The following is a 25,939-nucleotide window of genomic DNA, read 5'->3' as shown; positions in this document are numbered from 1 at the left end:
CAAGCTGTTCCTTTAGGATTATCCCTACTCCATTTCTCTTCCTCTCTACACCATGATAGAACAGTTTGAATCCAACTCCAATGTTCCTGGCCTTGCTTCCTTTTCATCTGGTCTCCTGGACACACAGAATATCTACCTTCCTTCTCTCCATCATGTCGGCAAGCTAAAGCAAGAGGCTGAATAAGACTAACTCAAAAAATTACATTACTTCAACTACTGCTCAAATACACTTTTTACAGTGTATTAAAATACTGTATAATATTATAATTTTGATTTAATTCACATTAATCAGATTCTTTCCAACTGTAAATGTCCAGAAATGTTTGAAATCTCTTCAATCTCTCTGAATGATCAACACTGATTGGTCATTATAAATGAAGAATTATGTGATCATTATTCAACTTCCCTGTTGACCCATCCTCTGGCCTGGTCCTGCAGAATGCTGGACTGGTTTAGTCAGCAGCTCGCTTGGCCCACTCAGTCCTTTTCTGGCTGGCTTGCCACCAGGTTCTTCAAATTCCACAACCACCTGCTGGAGGAGAATGCAGTGAAGCTCTGTGACCTGCAGCCTGATGAGACGGTGCTGGAAATTGGACATGGAGCGGGGCTTGGTCTGCAGCACGTGATCCACAAACTGACCGGTATGGCTGTGCGAGACGCACTCATATTCATAACCAGATAAAAACAATATATTTTCAACATATTCAAAATAACAGCAAGAGCAACACTGATGTAATAGTTGCAGTTCATAAAGAATTTTTCCTTTTTATGCCTCAAATAAGAAGCCAACTGATGTTGACCGCCATTTTGAGGCGGTCAACATCACTGCTGGACTACATTCAGTACCATTACTGAGCAGCAGATTTACAATATTTCAAGAATATTTCACAATTTCAGAAATTCTGATATAATTAAATAACGGAGAGAATGCAGTGATCCACACGTATGATTTTTATCATTTGTATCATGTTTACAGTTTATAGTGTGATGTTTGCTGTTTAGATATGACCATGTTCTTGGTGAAGCACAGAGAACCTGCTTTTGTGATTGTTTTTCAACACACCATCTTACACACACTGTCACAGTTCTAAAGTAATAAATGTTACTGAAAGCAGTCAGTGCAGCCTGGATTAATCTTTGTCTGAGGATTATAACAGTGGAGCAATAAGGAAGTTGTGGCCTATTTAATCATGCGAACTCATATCACAATACAGTGTATTTGTTTACAAGAAAATCTTGACCTCTCAACATTGTGGATGCACAGATGTATCGTTTCAGACCGGACAACAGACATGTGTAACTGCTGGACCATTTAAGGTAGAACAGAAAATTCCAATAAGAAGGTAACTTAGATGCACCAGAATATAACTGCTACACCATTTAAGGTGTTATGGAATATTCCAATAAGATGCTAAAAGTAGCTTTATATAACAGAGAACAGGTGTATTATATTATATTATATTATATTATATACAGTTGTATTAAGTATAATCATTATACTGTTGGTGTTGTTGCTGTGATTTTACTACATTGTGTTTTATTGTGTTATATTTTGTTAAATCATAATTTTTAATATTACACTGTGTTTCATTTTATTGGGTTATTTTGTGTTGTGGTGAGTGCAGGGCCGCAGGGGAGGCTGCTGGGGGTGGATTACTCTGAGTATATGCACCGTATGGCCTCAGAGCTGATGAAGGAGCAGATCTCTACTGGTAAAGTGAAGCTGTTCTTCAGTGATGTTGCAAAGATGCCCATAGAAGATAACATTGTGGATAAAGTGTTCCACTGCAACTGCTACTACTTCTGGCCTGATCTGAAGAGAGGAGCCGCAGAGATACACCGTGTCATGAAACCAGGTGAAGCTCTTCTTCAGGATGGCTGCTTTTTTATTAGCCAGCCGGGTACATTGATTTGGGGTTGGTTGATGCATTGAATTTGGGGTTGGTTGGTACATTGACTTTGGGGTTGATTGGCACATACACCACGTTCCAAATTATTATGCAAATTGGATTGAAGTGTCATAAAGATTAATTTTTATGTTTCTCAATTAAACTCATTGATGGTATTGTGTCCCAAGCCTCTTTGGATCACTGAAATCAATCTCAGACACCTGTGATAATTAGTTCACCAGGTGAGCCCAATTAAAGGAAAACTACTTAAGAAGGCCATACAGAATCTTGCCCCCCCTTATCTGTCAAATCTCCAAATCGCAACTTCTACCTGTTCGCTCAGATCCTCCTCTTCCATTCATCTCTCTGTACCTTCTGCTCGTCTGAGTACCATGGGGAGCAGAGCTTTCAGCCGCTTATTATTATTATTATTATTAAGGATGTTCCATTATTAAGCAGGCCACAGATTTCAAGCAGCATGGGAAAGAAAAAGGATCTCTCTGCTGCCGAAAAGCATCAAATAGTGCAATGCCTTGGACAAGGTATGAAAACATTAGATATTTCACAAAAACTTAAGCGTGATCATCGCACTGTGAAGAGATTTGTGGCTGATTCAGAGCACAGATGGATTCATGCAGATAAAGGCAGAATGAGGGAGGTTTCTGCCAGGCAAGTTCATCGGATTAAGAGAGCAGCTGCAAAAATGCCATTACAAGCCAGCAAACAGGTATTTGAAGCTGCTGGTGTCTCTGGAGTCCCGCAAACCTCAAGGTGTAGAATCATTCAAAGGCTTGCTGTGGTGCATAAACCTACTATTCGGCCACCCCTAACCAGTGCTCACAAGCAAAAACGGTTGCAGTGGGCCCAGACATACATGAAGACTAATTTCCAGTCTTGTTTACTGATGAGTGTCGTGCAACCCTGGATGGTCCAGATGGATGGAGTAGTGGATGGTTGGTGGATGGCCACTATGTCCCAACAAGGCTGCGATGTCAGCAAGGAGGTGGCGGAGTCATGTTTTGGGCCGGAATCATGGGGAGAGAGCTGGTAGGCCCCTTTAGGGTCCCTGAAGGTGTGAAAATGACCTCGGCAAAGTATTTAGAGTTTCTGACTGACCACTTTCTTCCATGGTACAAAAAGAAGAACCGTGCCTTCCGGAGCAAAATCATCTTCATGCATGACAATGCACCATCTCATGCTGCAAAGAATACCTCTGTGTCGTTGGCTGCTATGGGCATAAAAGGCGAGAAACTCCTGGTGTGGCCACCATCTTCCCCTGACCTCAACCCTATAGAGAACCTTTGGAGTATCATCAATCAAAAGATCTATGAGGGTGGGAGGCAGTTCACATCAAAACAGCAGCTCTGGGAGGCTATTCTGACATCATGCAAAGAAATTCAAGCAGAAACTCTCCAAAAACTCAAGTTCAATGGATGCAAGAATTGTGAAGGTGATATCAAAGAAGGGTTCCTATGTTAACATGTAACTTGGCCTGTTAGGATGTTTTTGATTGAAATAGCTTTTGATTTCAGTGAATGTACCTCCTAATACTGCAAATTCAACAAATGACCATTTTCAGTTCTTTACAACATATAAAATGTTTTGAAACTCTGCTGTGCATAATAATTTGGAACAGTGCATTGAGTTTTTTTATTTTTGAAGAATATACTGTTATCATTGGGAGGTTTGTTCAATAAAATTCAATTTATACTCTAAAGGGTGATGACTTTTATTATACTGACTCATTTGCATCAACCATTTAGGAAAATCAGGGAAAAATATCATTTGCATAATAATTTGGAACACAGTGTAGATACTGCACATGATTGGTACATTGATTTGGGGTTGGTTGGCAGGCTGAATTTAGGGTTGGGTGGTACATTGACTTTGGGTTTGTTTTGCACATTGATATTGTAGTTGGTTGACACATTCATTTTGAGGTTGTTTGGCACAATTTCTTTTGGGTTAGTTGGCATTGGTATTGTGGTTAGTAAGCATGTTGACTTTATGTTTGGTCATCATATTAATACTGTGGATTATAGGCACGTTGTCATTTGATTGGTTGGTACATTAACATTGGGGTTGATTGGCACATCAGTATTGTGGATAATTGGTACATTGACTTTGGGGTTGGTTGCCACATTGACTTTGGGGTTTTTGGCACAGGTGTCAGTGTGTCCAACTGTCGAGCTATTCCCACAAACATACATTCTTTTATGTATAGGCTGCAGTCATTATATATATATATATATATATATATATATATATATATATATATATATATGTAGCCCGGTGCTATATTTTGGGTTCGTTTCAATTCATTAAGGTTTAGAATTAAAAGGATTAAATGTTTAAAAATGTGTAAAGGCAATTTCCAAGCACTAGTATTATTCGTAGGCCAAATGCCTTTGTTTTGTACATTTTTGTATTTTATTTCTGTTAGTGAAGCTTGCCAAATTATTTTCCTAATTTCTGATTGGTCGAGGACACTGACCCCTGAACTGTTGCGCATCGGGAGAAAAAGGGAGAGATGGAGTTAGTTGGAGGACGGTGAAGAGGGCAGTTAGTTTGTTTGTCTCCTCCTGCTAGTATATGCTAAGCCCAAACTTTCCCAGGCTATGGGGGAGAATCTGCTGCAAGAGTTCTGCTAGAACACTTCAACAAGCAGTGGACTGTAGTAATGTGCTTTAGGACACTTTTCCTTCGGTTTGTTTTAGCGTGTTAAGACTTAGACTTTCGTGAGAACTGCATGCGGCCAGCGCGACAGCGCGACAGCACGCCAGGATCCGAGACAGTGCAGAGGGTCTGCTACAAAACTAGTGAGCTGCCCATGGCTGTGTTTTGAGAATTGTGGGGTTAGAATTTCCGTGAACACCGGAGGAGTTGAGGTTTCGTTTGGATAAGACGGCCGAGACCAGCGACACGGTGGGGACTAGGAGATTCGGTGCTGAGGGAGTCCATGCAGGCGGCGTCTGCTGAGGAACGAGCCCTGATAGGTCCACGCTTCAGCGGCGCGATCACGCAGTGAGCACGTGAACACTCGCTATTACTCTCCGTCCTATACGCAACGAACAGGTACAGAGCCCGTTTCATTTTATTTTACTCATTGAGTGAAGCGGCCAGTGTTTAATTTCCAGGCCCCCACGCACCCAAGCGACGACCAGGCCTGCAACAGGGAACTTTTGGGTGAAATTTTAGTTTATATTTAACGCCGGCATAGCGTAGGATATTTACTAGTGACTTTGGTATTGAACTGAAGTGTGATTATATTTTGAACTTTAAAGAGTATTTTTCAGTTTAAAGGGAAACTTTAGAAATGGTGCATTGGTATAAGAGCCATTTGAGTTTATTTTAAGCTCTGAGCCCACTCTAAGCAGTGTGGGGCAGTGCATTTAGCTTGTTTAAAAGGAACACTACAAGTTTATTTCAGTTTGGTTTAATTCATTGTAATTTCATTTAAAGACATTTTTAAGAAAAAAAAGTAAAAAGTCATTTCATTTGCAATTCACCGTTCCATTGTGATCTTACTACTTAGTTAAAAAGATTAAAGAGGTGTGTTTTACAAGATATTTACAAGGCAATAGTACTCATAACCAATCCGATCAAAGCTACTGCTGTTTTATCACCACAATTGATAAGAACTCAGGGTGCCCCATAGTTTAGTTGATTTACCTGTTTCTAGAGGTCTTGCCAGTAATGTGGGCAAAGGGACGCTACATATATAATATAGGTTCAGTATAACACTTTATATTGACCTTACATCAAATATGTTACAAGTTGTTCTGGTCCCTGAGCTTTAGGCCCTTTAATGATGTCTCAAGACCAAAACATCATAAATTTAAACACAAATGTTTTATGTGAAAAAGTTATAAAGTAATATTGTATCATATCAATCAAATCAATAAATAGTAAAAATATAATGATTTGTGATGTTTTAATTCAGGCTAAGAGGAATGAAAGAAGTAAAATAAATGTTAAAGTTTTTTGCCTTATTGTAGTTATTGTTCAAACCCATAATATACATAAACCATTATCTGATTGACAAATTATATTTGACGACTGCTGGTTTAGTCTAAATTAAAAGCTCAGATTTTTTTGTTTGTTTGTCTCTTAATTGATTGAAACGTCTTTTAATGCCATGCCAACTTTCCCCATTACATGCCCATGTTGAGGCTGGCAAGTTCAGTACAGGAATTTAGTCATAAATGCAGTTGTTCCAGGAAAAAAATCGGACAGCTCTGTAATCCAGGACAATCCGATCTCTATGATACATCAGTTCATGTGAATGAAGTTCTGTCTGGTTTAAACTTAAGTGAAATATCCTTTTGAGGTTTCTTCCTAAATCTGAATTATTGTTGTTTTTCCGTGTCTACGGGATAATGTTTGTTTCTGTTGGATGTTATCAGGTGGGCTGATGGTGACAACTCTCCGACTGGACAGAGTAATTTTATTTGCCTCTAAGAAGATCGTGACCTCAGAGAACTGGCGTCCGGAGGACTATATGGATGCTCTGGAGAGTGCTGGGTTCATAAACGTCAGGATGGAGAACAGAAAACACAAACGGATTCCGTATGAAGCGATTTACGCCACTGTTGCCAAATAAAACCCTCAGAGCTTCAGCTACAGAGTCTGCTCACAATCATGTTGACATCACATTCAACACAGCCCATTCCTCTGAGAGGACACACCCATATACATAAGCCCCCGCCCACTTTGCGCTGACAAAACACTCCAGCACATACAAGCCCTTCCACTTTACTCTGATAGGACGGCCCATATATAAGCCCCGCCCACCCGGAAATAACGCACGTCCACATGAACAAGCCCCACCCACTTTTTTCCAGGACGCAACCAGAAGCATAAACCCAGGTGTTCTATCGATTTGTCCTACTTTGTCATCCTACCCTAGCGTATATTTATAGATCGTGTCTATCGATATGTGCTACTGTGTCGAAAAATTATACAGCGACTATTTTGTGATATTAGGGGTAGCACATATCGATAGGCTAAAAATACAGTGTCAGATCCTCCTACCTGTATTATATTAGGGGTAGCACATATCGATAGGCTAAAAATACAGTGTCAGATCCTCCTACCTGTATTATATTAGGGGTAGCACATATCAGTATTACATATTACACAGTATTAATAACAGTATTTTTTCAATAAAGATGGAATATCAGATTGTAAAACAATGCCCCACTTGTTCTTACAGTGCACATGGATAAAATAATATCCATCGAACACCGGTGTTCTGTTGAACTGTGCTACTCATCGAGCTGTCCTACTTCGATTTACTGCGCATGCGTACATCGCTTTCTAAGCTAATTTGTAGGAAGGCTCATCAATTCTTGCTACCTTGGTTAGAAAGTGTGTAATTAATGGTGAGTGTTTATTGCTTTTAATTAATTTAATACTTTACACTATTACTACTGTATATTTACTGTAAACGCAAAAGTAATTTGCATTTTAGACATTTGTTAACGCCGCAGAAATGTTAGAAAAGTATGGCACAAGTTTTACTGTTGAAATCGTTAGGGTTAGCGCGTACGGTGACAGAAAGCGTAATAAAATATTACTTACTTATGACATCATTTATTTGTATTAATTTGTAACGAAGTAGGTGTTTTGAATAGTTTTATTTACTCTGCAATTTATCTGAATTTCTCCGACTTTGTTGTGGGGAGTAAAATCATTTTGCTTCCCAACTCTGTTCAAAATTACGCCATTTTCTTGTCGACACGACACAAGATGTTTTGATGTCTGTTAAATCAATAATCCTTTCTCATAAGTAACGCTCCCAATATGAAATTATTTTATCCATGTGCACTGTAAGAACAAGTGGGGCATCATTTTACAATCTGATATTCCATCTTTATTGAAAAAATACTGTTATTAATACTGTGTAATATGTAATACTGATATGTGCTACCCCTAATATAATACAGGTAGGAGGATCTGACACTGTATTTTTAGCCTATCGATATGTGCTACCCCTAATATAATACAGGTAGGAGGATCTGACACTGTATTTTTAGCCTATCGATATGTGCTACCCCTAATATCACAAAATAGTCGCGGTATTATTTTTCGACACGGTAGCACATATCGATAGACACGATCTATAAATATACGCTACGGTAGGACGTCTCGACGAAGTAGATAGAAATCGATAGAACACCGGCACACTTTACTCTGATAGGATGCACCCAGATTTATAAGCCACATACTTTACTCTGATATGACGAATAAGCCCCGCCTGTTTTACTGTGAAAGGACACACTCAGATACATTAGCGTGCCCACTTTAACTTCATAAATGCAGATATTTAAGTGAAGTCACTCACCGTAACCTGAAGACTCTCTTCAGTAATCATCATTATTATTAATAGCAGATGTATTTTTATTGAGTTCAACTAAACGTTGTCAGTCGGTCACTCCTTCAGCTTTCCTGTCTGTGTATTTCAGGTCCGCTCACTCTTAATCAGGTTTACTTTCTCCTGTTTATTTGTGTTGAGTTTGTGCTGTTATATTTTAGACTGAGCCAACTGTAAATTCAGAATGTGGTTGTGGATGAAAGCAGCAAATATGTGTAGATTTATTGTTTTATTATATAGGTTTTTTTATTGATCAGCCGTATGAAGCTTTCTCTCTGTTGTGAAAGGATGTAGCGCTCAGGCTCCTTGAATACAAAGCCAAAGAGCATCATCACTCACTAAATTTATAGCTGTATTTCACATTCATACTCATATCTTTTATTCTCATGTAATAAATCTGATTAGCTCATATGACAAAAAAACAAAACTACTTGGAATCTGTTACAACAAACAAAGTAATTAAAATAAAGATGTATCTGCCTTTTTCTTTCTTTTCCTGTCAAGTGTTCTTCTTCATTCATATTCTGTACTTTTCTCATTATTCTGATATACAGCTTTCAATAAATAAAAAATAAAAAAAAGAAGTACTTTGGGTTTGCTGGTCTGAAAACAACATGAAAAACTGATATTTTACTTTAATAATATTTCCTGTTGAGATTTGTGATAAAATTAGGGGTTAAAAGCAGGAAGACCGCCTCTTCTGGTCAGACGAGAATCTGGTTTCCTGCCTAAGTGACCAAACTCAGGTAAACAGATTGTTTTACACTTGATTATATTTATTTATTGTTCGACTGATTAGAACCTCACTTCCTTTGATCTTTCAGATGGTCAGCGCTCATTAGTTGGTAGAAAGTTAGATTAAGAAGGATCATTGGGACGTTTATTACTGATCTCTTCCAATATCTTCCTCGTTGACCCCTACTCCAATCCTGTCCTGTAGTATGCTGCTCCGGTTCGGTCAGCAGCTCGCTCGGCCCACTCAGTCCGTCTCCGGCTGGCTGGTGAGCAAGTTCTTCAAACTCCACAACCACCTGCTGGAGGAGAACGCGGTGAAGCTCTGCGACCTGCAGCCTGATGAGACGGTGCTGGAGCTCGGACACGGGCCGGGGCTCGGCCTGCAGCACGCGCTCCACAGGCTGACCGGTACGGCTGCGCGAGACGCACTCAGATTATAATAAACACCAGCTGCACAACCGTTATTGTTCATAATGTTGTTTATTAAAACTTACACTAAACTGAAAGTCACTTCTCACTACAATCCTCCGTTCCACCTTAAATAGGGCTGCAAGCACACTCTGGAGCCTCAAAAGTTAAGGTGGCTCTGGGTGGCACTCTTGGAGTCACCAGAATGTAACTGTTACACCTCTTAAGGTGGACCGATGTTGCGTCCCGTTCAGTTCCCCGCAAATTCATGCTCCCTTATACACGTCAGGTTCTCGTGCGCACGTTCAACGAACAGAAACCACACCGAGCAGCGCTGGATGTACGGAGAGCGAAAAGGTCCAAACCAAGTTGGTACGACTGTGAGTGTTTACCCAATCAGGGACCAGCAGCGCTGTGTCTGTTGTGTTTCTGATGGGTTTGTAATGTGCTTTGACTTTTTAATGGGTTGATATCACAGTGTAAAGGATCCTAATGGTTTAACAGGTGGCCAGTGGCTGATTCTAAACGCATTTGGTGGTCTCCTAATCTAAACGTCTAAAGGTGTTCTACAGGAAATTAGCCAATCCTTATTAGAAAGCAACCATTATCCGAATGCTTTTTAATGGTCCTTTTTCAGCACTCCAAACAGCAGCAACATGACTTTTTACCATTTACTGTTTATTCACATATAAAATAGTATAATTCACTAAATCTCAGTCATCAAACAACATAAAACTTTTCACTTTTTTTTACTTTTAATTAAATGTTGGTATGTTTTGGCTATTGTTTCACTTTTATTATTCCTTTTATTTATTTTATTATTGCCAAATTATTTCTTTACATCTCTTCATTTATTTCATTATGGTTTTATTTTAAACTTATTTAATCTGTAATTAAACTACCACATTGATATCCACTCAATAATGTGATCATAATCAGATTTTTTTGCAGTTATCTGATTATTCAAATGGTCATGTGAATACCACACTGTGATCTAGAAATCTAATTAAGAAATCTGATAAAGAGAGCTGGATTTTAGCTCAGTAATCAGATTTCTCAAAGCAAGTAAATTCTTACTCAGAATTTAATCTTTACTTTTTGAAAGCGACTACATCCTTGACGAAATTAAGGAATTAAATATTCTTCATCTTCTAGATGATGTATGTTCACATTTGCAAATAAAGTGATGTGATGTTTTAAAAAAAATTCTTTGAGTATATTGGTCGGTTTTAAAGGAGAAATCCAATTACTGTCTGACCTGGAGTTTTTTAAATTTCTGATTACTCAAGTGCATTTGCATTGATTGGATTACTGTCACGGTTTCACGCCAACAGTTTCACTCCAGCAGGTTGAAGCCAGTTGCACTAACATTACTTTGGTTTAAACGCATATAGGTATTCACGTAGTAAATATTACATGAACTACAGGTGATGTGGGCTAAATAAACTAATGGAAGACATATAGCTCAGTTAACTTACCCTTAATTTGGTGGGGGGTTATGTGTACACTTACATTACATGTACAGGAATAAAACCCTACTCTGTAAATGAGGGGCTCCCTCAGTGTAGCCTGGTTTTAAATAAAGGTTGGTTGATTGATTGATTGATTGATTGGAATAATAAATGATAAATAATAAGTAGAACAGCATGATTAGTTTCTGATTAAGAATGAATAGACTCATAATAAACACTGCTTTACTGACTGACACAAACGCATTTTTATTGGATCCATTGATAACACTGTTTTTAGATACACACTAAATATCTCTGCTGAAAAAAATCACAGAAACCATTAAAGGTTTCTGCTGGTTCCTGATGATATCTGATAGGTCCTAATGGTGTTAAGTGTCACCATGTAAAAGACTCTGATGTTTAAACAGGTGTTCTGAGGCTGATTATTGATGTATTTGATAGTCTCCTAATGGGATCTAACGGTGTTCTACAGGAAACTAGTGTTCCATTAAGCCAATTCCCATTGGTTCTAATCCTAATGGTTCTAATTTCCTTTTTCTAATGGTCCTTTGTCATAAGGGGTGTGGATGAATTATATAGTCATATTAAGTTGATATACACCAGCAGATGTTTTGGAACTCAGAACAGTGTTTAGTTATGGGCAGCATTAGCAGTAAAAAGCCTGGCCTTGTCTTGGTCTCAGAGTAATAATCCAAGTTTATAAATGTTTTAAATGACCAGAGATTTTGTCCAAAAAATTGATGTTACTCTAGAAATATTCTAGAACATTAATCTTTTTTGAAATCTTTTTTGGTTCTACATAGTACCAAAAAGGGTTCTTCTATAGTAACAAGCTTGACATCGCAACAATAGCAGAACCCTTTAGGGTGCTATATAGACCCCTTTTCAAAAACACATTCTCCATCAATCTGAAGAACCATTTCACAACATAAACCACCATTTAATCATGCAAAGGGTTCCTTTCTTTACTGAACAACCCTTGGAGAACCATCTTTTTAGAGTGTAGCACTGATTATTATCATTAGATATTCCATCAGCATGTATGATGTCCATTATGGAGCTTATTTAGCTGTATTATTGTGTTTGGGAGGAATAACAGATTTAGGGCTTTTACTTGTCTGTAATTTAACTTCAAAGTAACTAACACTACCATATTGTAAATTAATATGATTATATATTTCATCCACATGCATATTGATCATTATGGAACTTCTCTCAGCCACATTTGTTAGGAGAAACAGAATTGGATGTTTCTGTAAGGTAAAAGCCTTTACCTCTAAACTGTTTGTGCTTCTAGATGATTATGTAGGGCACTGTTTCTCAGCACTGGTCCTGAAGGCCACTACTCTGCTCTCTTTAGTGTTCTCCAGCTCCCAATCCACCTAATCAGCTCATTAACAGCCCAGCATTGGGTTAAAGTGGGTGTGTTAAAGTAGAGAAGGTGCTAAAATGTGCAGGACAGTAGGCCTCCACGACCAGCATTGAGAAACAGTGAGTGTGTTTACATGCACTTAAGAATCCAATCATTATCATATTTCTGCAGTTATTTGATTTTGAAGTGATCGTGTAAACAGCACACTCTGATTTCTTAGATCAGATTAAGGTTTTACATCTAAATAAGAAATCTGATACATGTAAATCCTTACTTTCTTTCATTTCTCTCAGTCTGCACATGTGTGAAAACAGAGGGCTGTCCTGGAAACAGCAAGCAGCATTTAACACAGCATATCTCTATGCTGGTTCCATTTAAGGTGGAATTTTCCATTTCACCTAAAATAGTGCTGCAGTTACAGTGCAAGAACCTGAAAGAGAACATGAATTTGGGGGGAGACTGAATCAGATGCAGATCAAAGGCGGATCAAAAGAAGTTGACAATAATATAAGCTGGTGAATAAGAATCCACAGACAGTTAAAGAGAACAAAAAATATTATTTTATTTTTTAGAATTATTTTAGCTGATGTGTTTTGGAGGGCTGTTTGTGGTTCACCATCATATTCACAATATATTATGTTACATTATATTGTACTTTATTGTGTTATATTGCATTGTGGTAAGTGCAGGGCCGCAGGGGAGGCTGCTGGGGGTGGATTACTCTGAGTATATGCACCGTATGGCCTCAGAGCTGATGAAGGAGCAGATCTCTACTAGTAAAGTGAAGTTGTTCCTCGGTGATGTTGCAAAGATGCCCATAGATGATAACATTGTGGATAAAGTATTCCACTGCAACTGCTACTACTTCTGGCCTGATCTGAAGAGAGGAGCCGCAGAGATACACCGTGTCATGAAACCAGGTGAAGCTCTTCTTCACAGTTCACTGGTGCACTTTGCTATAATGTACAGTCGTTAAGTCTGTGGTCTCCAGCTCTGGGCCTGGAGATCTACCTTCCTGCAAAGTTTACTTCCAAACTATATTCCATAAACTGCCTCATCCCCTTACTAAACTCTAATACATCTGATCCAGCCAACCAGGAACTTGGGAAGAGGTTGATTAGCTGGAGCATGTTTGGCAGATTGTGGTTGGAAGCAGAATCTGACAGAACGTAGATCTCCACAACAAGAGCTGGAGACCACTGATCTAGATCTTTAGCAGTGTTGAATCTCTGTGTTCATCAGTAATAGAACAGTGGTTTAACTACAAATACTATTCCAAAAACATTAGGACAGTGTGTGTAATACAGATAAAATCAGAAAGCAGTAATTAGTGAATAATGTATCACTTGTGTTAAATTGAAAATTATGCAAAAATAATGTAAAATGTGTTTTACATAAACTTTGGTTGTTTTTTTTTTTTTTTTTGGTAAATCCAAATTTGGTGCTTGTACCACAATCCAAAAAAGTTGAAACAGTAGCGTGTTTACACTGTGTTATATTAGCTCTAACACCACTTAATACCCTTTTGTGGACTGAAAACACAAACTGATCCAGTTTAGAAAGATAAACATGTTATGACTCTTCTACAAGCTTTCAGTTGCAGAACTGGCCTTCATTGCTGCATTTTGACCTTAATCAGATGCAATCAGTGTGAGACAGTTCTGGACTGCATGCAGGTCAGTCTATCACTTGCACTCTCTGATTACACAGCCATGTTGCCTTAACATGTGCTGAATGTTTCTTAGTGTGTCATATTGAAATAAACATGGACTTCCCTGAAAAAGACAGCATCTAAATGGTAGAATATGTTGCTCCAAAATGTATTCAGTGTTATTGGAGCACAGATGTGTCAGTTACCCAGTATACACCCCCCACCCCACTCCATGACAGGCGCAGGATTTAGAACTCTACACTAGTTAAAATCTGAATGGTCCTTTTCTACTTTGGCCTGAAGAACACAACGTCCATTATTTCCATAAACAGTCTGAAATGTTGACTTGTTAGACCACGTTTCCAGTGAGCATCAGTCTGTTTCAGATGAGCTTGAGCCCAGAGAAGTCGGTGGCATTGTTGAAATATGACTTCCACTGTGCAGAGTACAATCTTAACTTGGTGATGATCTTCATCACAGAAACATGTCAGTTTCTGAAACAGTGCAGTTTGATATAAACAATTATTTGTAACTTTTACTTGACTGAAAATAATTTGATTTCTGTTTGCCTGAAGAATAATAGAGTTGAGGTAAGATCTTTCTGACAGGTCCATTAGTTTTAAAACTGTTAAAACTGTTATTGTTGTTGTTTTCCATATTTATGGATTAAATGTTTGTTTCTGTTGGATGTTATCAGACGGGCTGATGGTGACAACCCTCCGGCAGGACCGAGTGGCTTTACTCGTGTCTAAGAAGATGCTGCCTGCAGAGAACTGGCGTCCAGAGGCATATATGGAGGCTCTGGAGAGTGCTGGGTTCATAAACGTCAGCATGGAGAACAGAAAACACAAACTGATTCAGTATGAAGCAATTTACGCCACTGCTGCCAAATAAAACCCTCAGAGCTTCAGCTACAGAGTCAGCCCTTTGATCTGATAGGACACACCCACAACTTAAATCTGATTAGCTGCACCCAGATGAGCAGTTTTGATCATTAAAAGGTTTTAGAGAAAGTTTGTAAATTAGAGAGTCTTAGATTCTTTGTTTCTGTAGCTCCTTCAGCACTTCTGTCTCTCCCTGTCTATCAGTACTGCTCGCTATAAATTGGGCTTTCATTTTCACCTGTTTACTTTGTTTTGAGTTTATGCTGCTAATTTTTAGACTGAGCCGACTACAAAATCTTACAACACACAGATGTTTTAAAGCGGAAACTAACATTCACTGAGTCACTCACATGCTTAAGTACAGATCTGCTCAGAAACACAAATAAAGAAAATAAACAAAACAATAAACAGAATTGCAGTAAAACACCACATCTGGTTCAAAACACTCTGTTCTAGAAACCTACAGGATCAGAATTGTTCACAGTGGTGGTGATAGGACCAAACGTCCACCTCAAAAATCTCCCTCAGAAGTTGTGTATGGGCTGCTTTAACTGAGTCAATTTTATCACATGATAATTATGAGCTTTAGAGTTCTATTTTCAGACTAAAAGGATCCAAAAATGAGGAGAACACAGTCTAAGGTACACAGCTGCACCATTTGAGTTTTAGTTTTCCATAAAGCTCAAGACGGCTCACTTGTTATTAGAGTAAATGACATTAATTGATCATTATAGCAGGGGCGTGGCCTGGCCTGGGTTTCTGGGGCCCAATATACAGCCCCATGTGCACCGTGAGCATGAGCATCTGAACTTTCTGTAAAAAAGGCAAATCTACTTCAAATTGACCAACTCTGACCACTTTGTTTTACTGTGATGTTTTACCTTTGAAATAGAAAGATAAGTCTCAATGAGTGACAATTCAGCTCCTAAAAAATATTTAAGAAGTGTTGATAAAATGTCTGGCAGGACATTAGAAAGGTGACAAGCAGAGGAGAAAATGTGCAAAGAACTTTAATAATGATGTGGGAAAATTGGTTTATTATTTAAAAGACAAAATACACTGCTCAAAAAAATAAAGGGAACACTCAAATAACACATCCTAGATCTGAATGAATGGAATATTCTCATTGAATACTTTGTTCTGTACAAAGTTGAATGTGCTGACAAAATCACACAAAAATTTGGAGTCACACAAAATTAAAGTGGAAAAACACTACAGGCTGATCCAACTTTGATGTGATGTCCTTAAAACTCAAAATGAGGCTCAGTATTGTGTGTAGCCTCCACGTGCCTGTATGACCTCCCTACAATGCCTGGGCATGCTCCTGATGAGGTGGCGGATGGTCTCCTGAGGGATCTCCTCCCAGACCTGGACTAAAGCATCCGCCAACTGGACAGTCTGTGGTGCATAGTGGCGTTGGTGGATGGAGCGAGACATCATGTCCCAGATGTGCTCAATCGGATTCAGGTCTGGGGAACGGGCGGGCCAGTCCATGGCTTCAATGCCCTTATCTTGCAGGAACTGCTGACACACTCCACATGAGGTCTAGCATTGTCCTGCATTAGGAGGAACCCAGGGCCAACCGCACCAGCTTATGGTCTCACAAGGGGTCTGAGGATCTCATCTCGGTACCTAATGGCAGTCAGGCTACCTCTGGCGAGCACATGGAGGGCTGTGCGGCCCTCCAAAGAAATGCCACCCCACACCATTACTGACCCACTGCCAAACCGGTCATGCTGAAGGATGTTGCAGGCAGCAGATCGCTCTCCACTGCGTCTCCAGACTCTGTCACATCTGTCACATGTGCTCAGTGTGAACCTGCTTTCCTCTGTGAAGAGCACAGGGCACCCGTGGCGAATTTGCCAATCCTGGTGTTCTCTGGCAAATGCCAAGCGTCCTGTACGGTGTTGGGCTGTGAGCACAACCCCCATCTGTGGATGTCGGGCCCTCATACCATCCTCATGGAGTCAGTTTCTAACCGTTTGTGCAGACACATGCACATTTGTGACCTGCTGGAGGTAATTTTGCAGGGCTCTGGCAGTGCTCCTCCTGTTTCTCCTTGCACAAAGGCGGAGGTAGCGGTCCTGCTGCTGGGTTGTTGCCCTCCTACGGCCTCCTCCACTTCACGTGGTGTACTGGCCTGTCTCCTGGTAGCGCCTCCAGGCTCTGGACACTACGTTGACGAACACAGCAAACCTTCTTGCCACAGCTCACATTGATGTGCCATCCTGGATAAGCTGCACTACCTGAGCCACTTGTGTGGGTTGTAGAGTCCGTCTCATGCTACCACGAGTGTGAAAGCACCACCAACATTCAAAAGTGACCAAAACATCAGCCAGAAAGCATAGGAACTGAGAAGTGGTCTGTGGTCCCCACCTCACCTCTATTGAGTGTGTCTTGCTAATTGCCAATAATTTCCACCTGTTGTCTATTCCATTTGCACAACAGCATGTGAAATTGATTGTCAATCAGTGCTGCTTCCTAAGTGGACAGTTTGATTTCACAGAAGTTTGATTTACTTGCAGTTATATTGTGTTGTTTAAGTGTTCCCTTTATTTTTTTGAGCAGTGTATACATATATATATATATATATATATATATATATATATATATATATATATATATATATATTTTATTTTATTTTATTTTATTTATTTTTTTTTTTAAATAAGTACTGTCTCTCCAATGTATAATTACACAAATGTTCATCACTTTAGACTAATCGAAACCAGCCGTGTCACATTTTATCACACAAAATCATTTTACCGGAGTCTGTTACTAACAAAGAGGCATCTTTCAAAACAATGTGTTTCGTATCACATACCTAATGACGTTTTTGCCTTTTAAAAGGGTATATAATATGAGAACTAAAACTCCCGTGATGCACTGCGGGGACGTGCGTATGACGCTGTACGTTTCAGCGGGAGACTAAGCGAGAGAAGGAAAAACAAACGGGTAAGCTGAAATAAAATCTAAATTACATTAAAATAACTTCAAACTCAGCTTTAATAAGAGTTTGCGTGACAATTTTAGTGTAAAAGTCAGCGATTTGGCGCTGAAAGAATGACCGTTTTGACAATTTTGTCGCCGCAATGTAGCTGCTGCACCATTTAAGGTGGAACGAAAAATCCGTGTGAATGAGCGGTATAAGTAGAAATCTGTGTTTTACTAACTGATTAAACTTTCTTTTTTCACTTTGCGAATTCACGTTGTTAACTATTTAACTATTACAGAATTTTGTCTTTTGTTTTTGAGTCTATAGTGGCGGTATAGTGGTGTTGTTTATGTAACTGTATTTAGCATTAGGATGCAGAGAATGAGCCGGTTAAAACGAGAACTTCAGCTTCTGAACACAGAACCACCTCCTGGAATCCAGTGCAGCGTCAGTGAGGAGAACCTGGATAAAATACAGGCCCGTTAGTACACAAATACACAAAAACATTCATGTTCATCAGCTCAGTCACTGCTTTAACTGCTCTGCTGATCAGTGCTGTTATGTTCTCTCTCTCATACAGAGATCATTGGACGTTCTAGCACACCGTATGAAGGTGGAGTTTTCCAGCTGGAGATAAAAATACCTGACAGGTGAAGCTCCTCATATACGCCAATAGATTTCCTTCCAATAATTATAAATGGTTTATTGACAAGTTATTATTATTGACATCATATTATGATGTTGATTAAACTTTAGTTTATTGATTCCTGAAATATTGCATAAATGCACACAGTAAAAAAAAAAGACCAGAATCAAAGGTCTGGTGTCCCAAAAAGACCTAGAAAAGCTCATTCATGGTCATCTAACGAACTCCTTGTTAAAAACCTTAGATGAGCCCCAGATGTAGAGATTTTTAAATTCAGGTTAAAAACATTGCTCTTTTCATATTTCTGTCATCAAGCTGCAAAACCTGTACTTCATTCTTTCTGCAGTTTATCTTCTTAAGTTATTTTAATAAAACTGAAATTCTTAATTCTGTCTTAATTTTTTATTGTTTTAATGTACTTTGTACTTCCTGATGTTGATGGTTTATTGTTTTTAAGCTATTGTCACGTTAATGAGACTCTTCAGTTACTCTTAAGCCCTTTCTGTTTATTTTTCCTTTTGAATGTATTTATTTTTTTGCTTTTTATGTATAAGAAGCTCATTAAATTGCCTTCGTGTAATATAAATAAGCTTGCCTGTTAATCACATTTTATGAATCTTTATTGTTGAGTTTTGCAGATATCCATTCGAACCTCCTCAGATTCGCTTCCTAACACCTATCTATCACCCAAACATTGACACAGCTGGACGCATCTGTCTGGATGCTCTAAAAATGCCACCCAAGGTAAGAACACTATCACTTATAAAACGCTAAGTCGGCTATTCAGACACTCGGGGAAACAGAGAAACACATTTTTTTACTATTATAATTTAATAATAATAATATTATTTATTTTATTTTTTAAATATTTATTATACTTTTTTTTATGAATTCAGTATTCAGCACTAAATCCAGTTAAATGGACTAAATTTGTCAATGTGCAGTTGGTCAGTGTCTGCAAGCACTGATATACATGATGTTCGGAAAAAACGTGAGGTGTGTAGTGAAGCGGCCTCGCTGTGTAACCAGCGGCGGGGCCTAGGTAGTGGAGCTCAGGACTTGCTCCTTCCCGGCTTGCTCCTTCCTGTAAAAAAGCTGGATAATGAATATTAGTTCTGTATGTGGTGTGGTGCAGGTTAGGAGTCACAGACAGAGAGCGGTCAATCAAGCTGGTTAATAGGTTTGATCAGCAGTTTTCATGTCTTAACATATTAATGTCCTTATTTTTGTTAAAGCTTTGCTGGATGTTTAATATAACACTTAGGTTTACCTGTTTTAAGGTTTTACCCTGAGACTCTTAACGGCTCAAACTGTGACTGTTTGTTCTGCTTCAGTATTAGTGTCTAACCGTAGTCTTTATCAGGGCGCCTGGAGACCTTCTCTGAATATCTCCACTGTGCTGAGCTCCATCCAGCTCCTTATGGCTGAACCCAACCCAGATGACCCGCTGATGGCTGATATTGTTAGTATTTTCATTCTTTACATTAGAATTCCAGTTCTTCTGCAATCTGTCATTCAGTCTTCATTGGGTTATAATTGGTATATTTTCCCTTTTATTTGTTTCAGTCTTCTGAGTTTAAATACAACAAAGCAGTTTATTTGGAAAAGGCTCGAAAATGGACATCAAAATACGCAACACAGAAGAACAAGGTGACATTTTGCTCTGCTTATGTTTTTAGCTGACAGTAAAGCAGCATATTTTTCTGGGTTGAACTGGAACTGTTCCATATTTACAGTTATATAGTTAGCTGGTGCTCTTATTTACATGCATCTTATTTGCAAAGTTTTGAACAAATTGTATGTTGTTGATTTTCTATATGTGAGAATTGGTTGATAGATGCTATACAGAGAACACAATTTAGCAAAAATTGACACATTTTACTGCACAACTTCTATTTTAACATTTTGAAATATTATGATGCTACATAAATGTGTCATAACTTTGGCAGAAGCCACAGTTTATTTTTCTCCCAGTATGTTTTAACTCAGTAAATAAACAGTAATTGTGTATTAAAGTGTGCAGAAGTGTGTTTCTGTAGACGATGTGTAACTTATTTACACTCAGAAAATCAACAAAATGTGTATATACACTCACCGGCCACTTTATTAGGTACAATCAATTCAATTGCTTGCACAAATAGCTAATCAGCCAATCACGTGGCCGCAACTCAATGCATTTAGGCATGTAGAGGTGGTCAAGATAACTTGCTGAAGTGCAAACTGAGCATCAGAATGGGGAAGAAAGGTAATTTAAGTGACTTTGAACGTGGCATGGTTGTTGGTGCCAGACGGGCTGGTCTGAGTATTTCAGAAACTGCTGATCTACTGGGATTTTCACGCACAACCATCTCTAGGGTTTTCAGAGAATGGTCCGAAAAAGAGTTGTGTGGACGAAAATGCCTTGCTGATGTGAGCGGTCACAGGAGAATGGGCAGACTGGTTCAAGATGATAGAAAGGCAACAGTAACTCAAATAACCAACCAAAATCTCTGAAGAATGTTTCCAACACCTTGTTGAAAGTGGGCCACGAAGAATTAAGGCAGTTCTGAAGGCAAAAGGAGGTCCAACCTTTTACTAGCCAGGTGTACCTAATAAAGTGGCCGGTGAGCGTAGACGAGAGGTGCACAAACTTTTACAGACATCTATATGTTCTAGTTTTGCTCACGTGAGAATGTTGGGTCTTATGTCTCATTTCTCTTTTAAATTCCATTTGCTTTTGTATTGGTCAGATTGATGCATTCTTACATTCATCTTGTCTATTCAGATGGGAGTTCTGAATAACTGTTTATGCACCTCAACATAGTGGTTTTAAAGTTAATTCAAAACATTCATTTATTAGGTACAAAGCAAAGAGGAAATCTGCTCTGTTTCAGTCCTCTCAGCTTTATCTGCAGTTTATACTCACTTTTGTACAGTGACCCGAACTCATTGCAGGGAAAAAAGCACTATTTTAATGCTGCTGTGAGTGTAACTTTATAAACAGCCTTGTGTGTCTTTCTACTGTTTACTTCTACTCCACAGTTAATATTCTGTGATGATAGTATGAATTATTACACATTTTTGTGAGCAAGTTGGAAATTAACAAGCTGATATTTTACTCAAATAATTTAAGATTTCAGAAAAGTGTAACAAATTATTGTATTGTATTACTCAACATTTATTACTTAAATATTAACTGTCTGACTGCTTTAGAATTGAGTTTTCTACAGTTTTTTTAAATAAATCATTTAGTAGACTTGATATGAGAAGAGTTTGTTAATGCCATTTTAAAAAGTCCAGCAATTAGTTAACTTTAATGAAAACTAAACTAGAGTAAACTTTATAGAAAATTCTTGTTCTTCTGAGGAATGTTGAAAAAAAGACTCCTCCAAATTTAAGTTGCAGAAAAGGTTCAAATGTTGAATATTTATGACAAATAGGCTTCCGATTACATGTTAAGCACAAAATTTGATATGTCTATCAAATATGTAGGGCTGGAAGTATGACAATATACATATCATTACTGATAAATTATGTCAGTAGAATCTGCTTTTCTGAACATTTTGTGTAAATTGTCAGTGTTTGTAGACACCAGCTGCATGTTTCATTATAAAATGAGCAAAATTAATGCCGATTAACTGGATTTAGTGCCAAATTCTGAAAATTTTTTTTTTACTGTGTTCACAGTTTGAAATTTAAAAATGTAGCACTACTTTATTTTTTTTTTTCTGTTCCAACTGATCAGATGTCTGAAAAAAATAAATATTGTGCATCAAGAAAATATCTTGAACTATCACTATGGCAAAAATATGATATTGCCCAGCTACAGTTTCATATTTATCAGGTCAGTTTATTTGCATGTTCTTTATATTTTAGCAGTGGTTGCTCAGCAGGGGGCACCATTGCCATTTTCACAGCCATTGCTGTTTACACATTCCTCTTGGTTTTGAAGGGCGATGTGGAGGCAGAGCAGAAGGTTCCTGAAGATGGAGGCAGTAAAACTTCACGGAAGAGAGAAGCACTTTCTGCTCAGGAGAATCTGGAGCAGCCGAAGAGAGTTTGTCTATAGTTTAATTCATAAATGTCTGGTTTGATCGCTGTAGATTGTCATCTGCTGTTTGTGTATGTACATAATTTGTTTTAAGCTGAAAACATTTAATAAAATTACAGAATTAAAAAGGGTCACTGTGTGCTTAAAAGATGTTCAGCAGTCAGCAGGACGTATATGAAACTAATCATTTTATTAAATCATTCTTTATCACGTATACAGAAGTATGAAAATATATACATCCAAAATATATGTGGTTTGCAAACTAGGCTTCAAATTTCAATATAAAAATTATATTTTTCATATAAATTTTATATAAAAAGAGCAGAAACAAACTGCACTCTGGGTAAAAAGAAAAAGAAATTAGCATGCTAGTTTCAGAGGTAGTTATAGTTTATACATAATAGCTAGCTACTTTACAATTCTGAAAAGATCCCCAAGCTGTATAACAACCTAAGCAAAGCCCACTCCATGGCTTATTCTTTTACAACATTTACACATGAAAAATGTCAAAGATTATATCTTATCATGAGGACTTTATGAATCTGCCTATAAACCTGTTACACCTTAAGCTTTGACCGACTGACTCCAAGTTAGATCACTGCTGAATGTGAATGTTTACTTTCCTGTAGAATATCTTAACTTGTCTACAAAAACAAAGCAAGTTTGGACGTGCAAATCTTTAATGAGCTATAATTATGAGCCAGAAATACATACAGCCTTGGAAATGAATGGTATATGATTGGAGTGAGCGTTTGACATGGTTGATATCACTTTATGGATGAGTGTTATTCAAAACACCTATAATGAGCAGGTGTGCCAGAGAAAACATTTTCACATTGAGCACATTTGGACACATTTCTTCCCTGCACCCTGCCGAACACCCTGTTTTAGTTTCTCACTGTTTTTTACGTGACTTTGCACTGCCAGTTGATTATACACAATTATGAGTAATTGATATATAAATTAACCTGTGACTTGGTATATCATGTCACAGTATTATATTAGGCAACTTTCTTTGTATCCATGCTACGAGTTGCTGGTGGTGTTAGGAATAGTTCTCTTTCTAGTTCTCGTCCTCTTAGGAGAATCGTCCATTATCTGATGGTTAGGTACTATGTCCTGTGAGAACTTGTCTGTCTTTCTCAGAATCAGAAGGTTCCTGAGAGCTGAAGATCTTGCAGCAAAACTTACAAATGGCATGAGGAGTGGAAAACCCCAGTGAAGAAAGTGGTGTTTCCTTTCTGAACGTCCACCCTTTTGCTCCTTGTGCCCTCCTCCTTCTCTTTAGCCCCTGATGTTGTCAAGCCAACCATGTTCTCTTTTATGTTTTCTCTTGGAGCAATCGTCTGCAGTTCGCACGGGATGAGTGGCACAGAGGGCTGACTGCCTGACTCTGAACCCTCAAACATCATGTCTACTTCTGAAGCAAAGGATACCAGGGCCTGTGTTGAGTCGTACGAACTCTTCTCTGTGTCCACCGAACCGAAAGAGTCGAGGGTTTGGTCCTGGTCCATTCGAGCTCTGTTCAAGAGGAGTCTTGCGTCCTCACGGAAGTGAGGGTTAAACAGGAGGTATAGCAAGGGGTTAATGCAGGCAGGAAGGGGAAGCAGCACCAAAAGGACAGACTTGACCACTTCCTCGCTCACTGGGAAGAGTCCCATCAAGGAAGAGAAGGTTAGGAAGGCCACCGGGCAGTACAGAATACAGTTGGTGAAAATCAGCCAGGCTACGTGCTTGATCATGGCACAATCCCAGACACTGTCGAAGTTCCCCTTCATCAGGTCCCAGTAGAGCTTAATGTAGGTGGTGGTGATCAGCAAAAAGCACAGAGAATTCATCATGATTAGTGCCACCATGAAGCCCAGGGTGGATGGCTGGGCTTCAGGCAGAGGTGAAGGCAGGCAGAGTGGTGTTGTTCCATATTCCCCAACCCCAACAATTGGGAGGCTGGCAGCTGCTAGGGAAAGAATCAAACACACAAATGCGGCCACCCTCACGCTACCATGAGACGGAGACTTTCCGTAAGCTCGGACACAAGATACAGAAATGCTGCACTGCACCGCTGCTAGTGTGAGGAGGAGGATGGAGGCCTCTGAGGCCAGGACAGAGATAAAACCTGTCGCTCGGCACCCAGCACCTGTTTCCCAACGAGCCCCATACATGGCAAACTCCCCAAAAGTCAGAGCATCCACTGCTGTCAGGGTGCCCGAGCAGAGGCCCATGAGCAAGTTTGCACTACTAATAAAGCCAATTATGAATTTGACCGGTGAGAGATAACTTGGGGAGATGAAAACGGTCAGGATGAGGAGAATGTTGCCCAGCAGAGAGACCAGAGAAATGAGCCACATGCCCAGACGTACCACCCAACTATCGAAGAGGTTATCACAGGGCTTGAAGGGACCTGCAGGAGCAGAACAGCAGCATAATTTCAGATTACTGATGTTCGCAACAGCCAAAATGCATGAAGTTGTCTTTAAAATTTTGCCTTCACGTTTCTCTTGCTGAATATACATAGATGATCAAATTTAATAATTTCACATTTGAAATAGACCAAGACGGTAATTGAATCGTCTAGGCAAAAAGAACATTTGTCAGATATAATTTAACCCAAATTCACCTTCTGTCTGATTAAATCATTCCTAGGAAAAAGGAATCAGCATGGCCTCAGTTTGGTGTTAAAGTAACAGAAATGACTCTCTCATGAAAGCATGCTCAGTCATGGGAACATTTTTATCATGAGTACCTGGAATGGGGGTGCACTGGATGCTAGTTTGGAGTTTGGACTCTTCAATGGCCAACTGGAATTCCTCCAGATCAGGGTCATCTGCAAATAAAAACACCACAAGACTTGGAAGGCCTTTCTGTACTTCAGCTACCACCACACTTTTGTCACAACTTTTTAAGCATGAAACGATGATGAGATTGTCTATGAACTAGACGTGTTTCATCTAGAAGAAAACATAAATAAGAATCTGACATTATCACTTCAACATGGAAACAGATTTTGTAATCTTTCCAGAGGCTTCAGCTCCAGGGTGTATCCAGTAAATCTCACATGCAATTCTCAAACTCACTTTACCTTCTCATTCGGAGAACAGTTAACCCTAATCGTACTTTGTTTTCTTCGTTTTCAAAGGGCTAAATGGAGCTTTTAGATCTTAACTCGTCAATCTCACTCTCATTCCCTGTAAAGCATAATTACTGAGCTCCTTTCAAGTCAGAAACCTGATCAGATTGCTTACAGTGGAATGCATGAAGAGAAGACATGCTTTTATTTCATCTCTTGAGTACCTGCGGTTACTGTACAGCCCTGACATGTTTTTACTGTTCTAATTAAAGATGAACAGACAGGTAGAGGAGACAAAAATAGACGAAGACGCTCAACCTGTTCCCAGAATTACAGTGTTAGAAATTGCTACAAGAAAGGCTTTCTTTTAGTTCCCTTTCACATAAAGAATGAACACAGTTTACAGGAATGTCAGCTTGATCCTGGACTTTCTGGTGTTTTGTATGATTTTATATCATATTTACATCACAAGAA

At 38.9% G+C, this 25,939-nt stretch overlaps 4 protein-coding genes across 7 annotated transcripts in view; 3 read left to right on the top strand and 1 right to left on the bottom strand.

Moving 5' to 3' along the window:
• The first annotated feature begins 439 nt into the window (after positions 1-439).
• LOC108412135 (sterol 24-C-methyltransferase-like) lies at positions 440-6,883 on the top strand. The gene is made up of 3 exons (XM_017684047.2): positions 440-641; positions 1,626-1,856; positions 6,296-6,883. Exons 1-3 carry the CDS (start codon positions 440-442, stop codon positions 6,490-6,492), a joined length of 630 nt encoding a protein of 209 aa, XP_017539536.1. The 3' UTR covers positions 6,493-6,883.
• Positions 6,884-8,955: 2,072 nt separating this feature from the next.
• On the top strand, positions 8,956-15,024 carry zgc:194242 (uncharacterized protein LOC100005854 homolog). Of its 3 annotated transcripts, XM_017684055.2 has the most exons (5): positions 8,956-9,011; positions 9,206-9,408; positions 12,942-13,172; positions 13,843-13,928; positions 14,601-14,733. In XM_017684055.2, exons 2-5 carry the CDS (start codon positions 9,207-9,209, stop codon positions 14,607-14,609), a joined length of 528 nt encoding a protein of 175 aa, XP_017539544.1. In that variant the 5' UTR covers positions 8,956-9,011; position 9,206; the 3' UTR covers positions 14,610-14,733. The 3 variants fall into 3 exon arrangements, with proteins under 3 accessions (XP_017539544.1, XP_017539543.1, XP_037396927.1); XM_017684054.1 differs by lacking the exon at positions 13,843-13,928 and having other exon boundaries at positions 14,601-15,024; XM_037541030.1 differs by lacking the exon at positions 13,843-13,928 and having other exon boundaries at positions 9,090-9,408; positions 14,601-15,024.
• A 2,629-nt stretch (positions 15,025-17,653) lies between these two features.
• On the top strand, positions 17,654-22,530 carry ube2t (ubiquitin-conjugating enzyme E2T (putative)). The gene is made up of 7 exons (XM_017684053.1): positions 17,654-17,742; positions 18,088-18,203; positions 18,303-18,372; positions 19,007-19,112; positions 19,732-19,830; positions 19,935-20,018; positions 22,300-22,530. The coding sequence occupies exons 2-7, from the start codon at positions 18,095-18,097 to the stop codon at positions 22,414-22,416; spliced, it is 585 nt and encodes a 194-aa protein (XP_017539542.1). The 5' UTR covers positions 17,654-17,742; positions 18,088-18,094; the 3' UTR covers positions 22,417-22,530.
• Positions 22,531-22,671: 141 nt separating this feature from the next.
• LOC108412136 (leucine-rich repeat-containing G-protein coupled receptor 6) overlaps positions 22,672-25,939 on the bottom strand; it is an 82,354-nt gene continuing 79,086 nt past the window's right edge. For both annotated transcript variants that reach the window (XM_017684048.2, XM_017684049.2), the window contains exons 17-18: positions 25,142-25,222; positions 22,672-24,799 (exon numbers count right to left, since the gene is read on the bottom strand). In XM_017684048.2, the coding sequence (XP_017539537.1) occupies positions 23,586-24,799; positions 25,142-25,222 (1,295 nt within the window). In that variant the 3' untranslated portion in view covers positions 22,672-23,585. The remainder of the gene's footprint in view (positions 24,800-25,141; positions 25,223-25,939) is intronic.

Source organism: Pygocentrus nattereri, chromosome 9 (assembly GCF_015220715.1).
Source record: "Pygocentrus nattereri isolate fPygNat1 chromosome 9, fPygNat1.pri, whole genome shotgun sequence".
Classification (NCBI taxonomy): Eukaryota; Metazoa; Chordata; class Actinopteri; order Characiformes; family Serrasalmidae; genus Pygocentrus; species Pygocentrus nattereri.
This window is presented reverse-complemented; position numbering and strand designations above follow the sequence as displayed.

Coding starts and splice junctions, on each gene's coding strand:
- ube2t (XM_017684053.1), top strand. CDS start 18,095: ATGCAGAGAATGAGCCGGTTAAAACGAGAACTTCAGCTTCTGAACACA. Junction 18,373..19,006: donor GAGATAAAAATACCTGACAG/GTGAAGCTCCTC, acceptor TGAGTTTTGCAG/ATATCCATTCGAACCTCCTC. Junction 20,019..22,299: donor ACGCAACACAGAAGAACAAG/GTGACATTTTGC, acceptor TTGGTTTTGAAG/GGCGATGTGGAGGCAGAGCA.
- LOC108412135 (XM_017684047.2), top strand. CDS start 440: ATGCTGGACTGGTTTAGTCAGCAGCTCGCTTGGCCCACTCAGTCCTTT. Junction 642..1,625: donor CGTGATCCACAAACTGACCG/GTATGGCTGTGC, acceptor TGGTGAGTGCAG/GGCCGCAGGGGAGGCTGCTG. Junction 1,857..6,295: donor ACACCGTGTCATGAAACCAG/GTGAAGCTCTTC, acceptor GGATGTTATCAG/GTGGGCTGATGGTGACAACT.
- zgc:194242 (XM_017684054.1), top strand. CDS start 9,207: ATGCTGCTCCGGTTCGGTCAGCAGCTCGCTCGGCCCACTCAGTCCGTC. Junction 9,409..12,941: donor CGCGCTCCACAGGCTGACCG/GTACGGCTGCGC, acceptor TGGTAAGTGCAG/GGCCGCAGGGGAGGCTGCTG. Junction 13,173..14,600: donor ACACCGTGTCATGAAACCAG/GTGAAGCTCTTC, acceptor GGATGTTATCAG/ACGGGCTGATGGTGACAACC.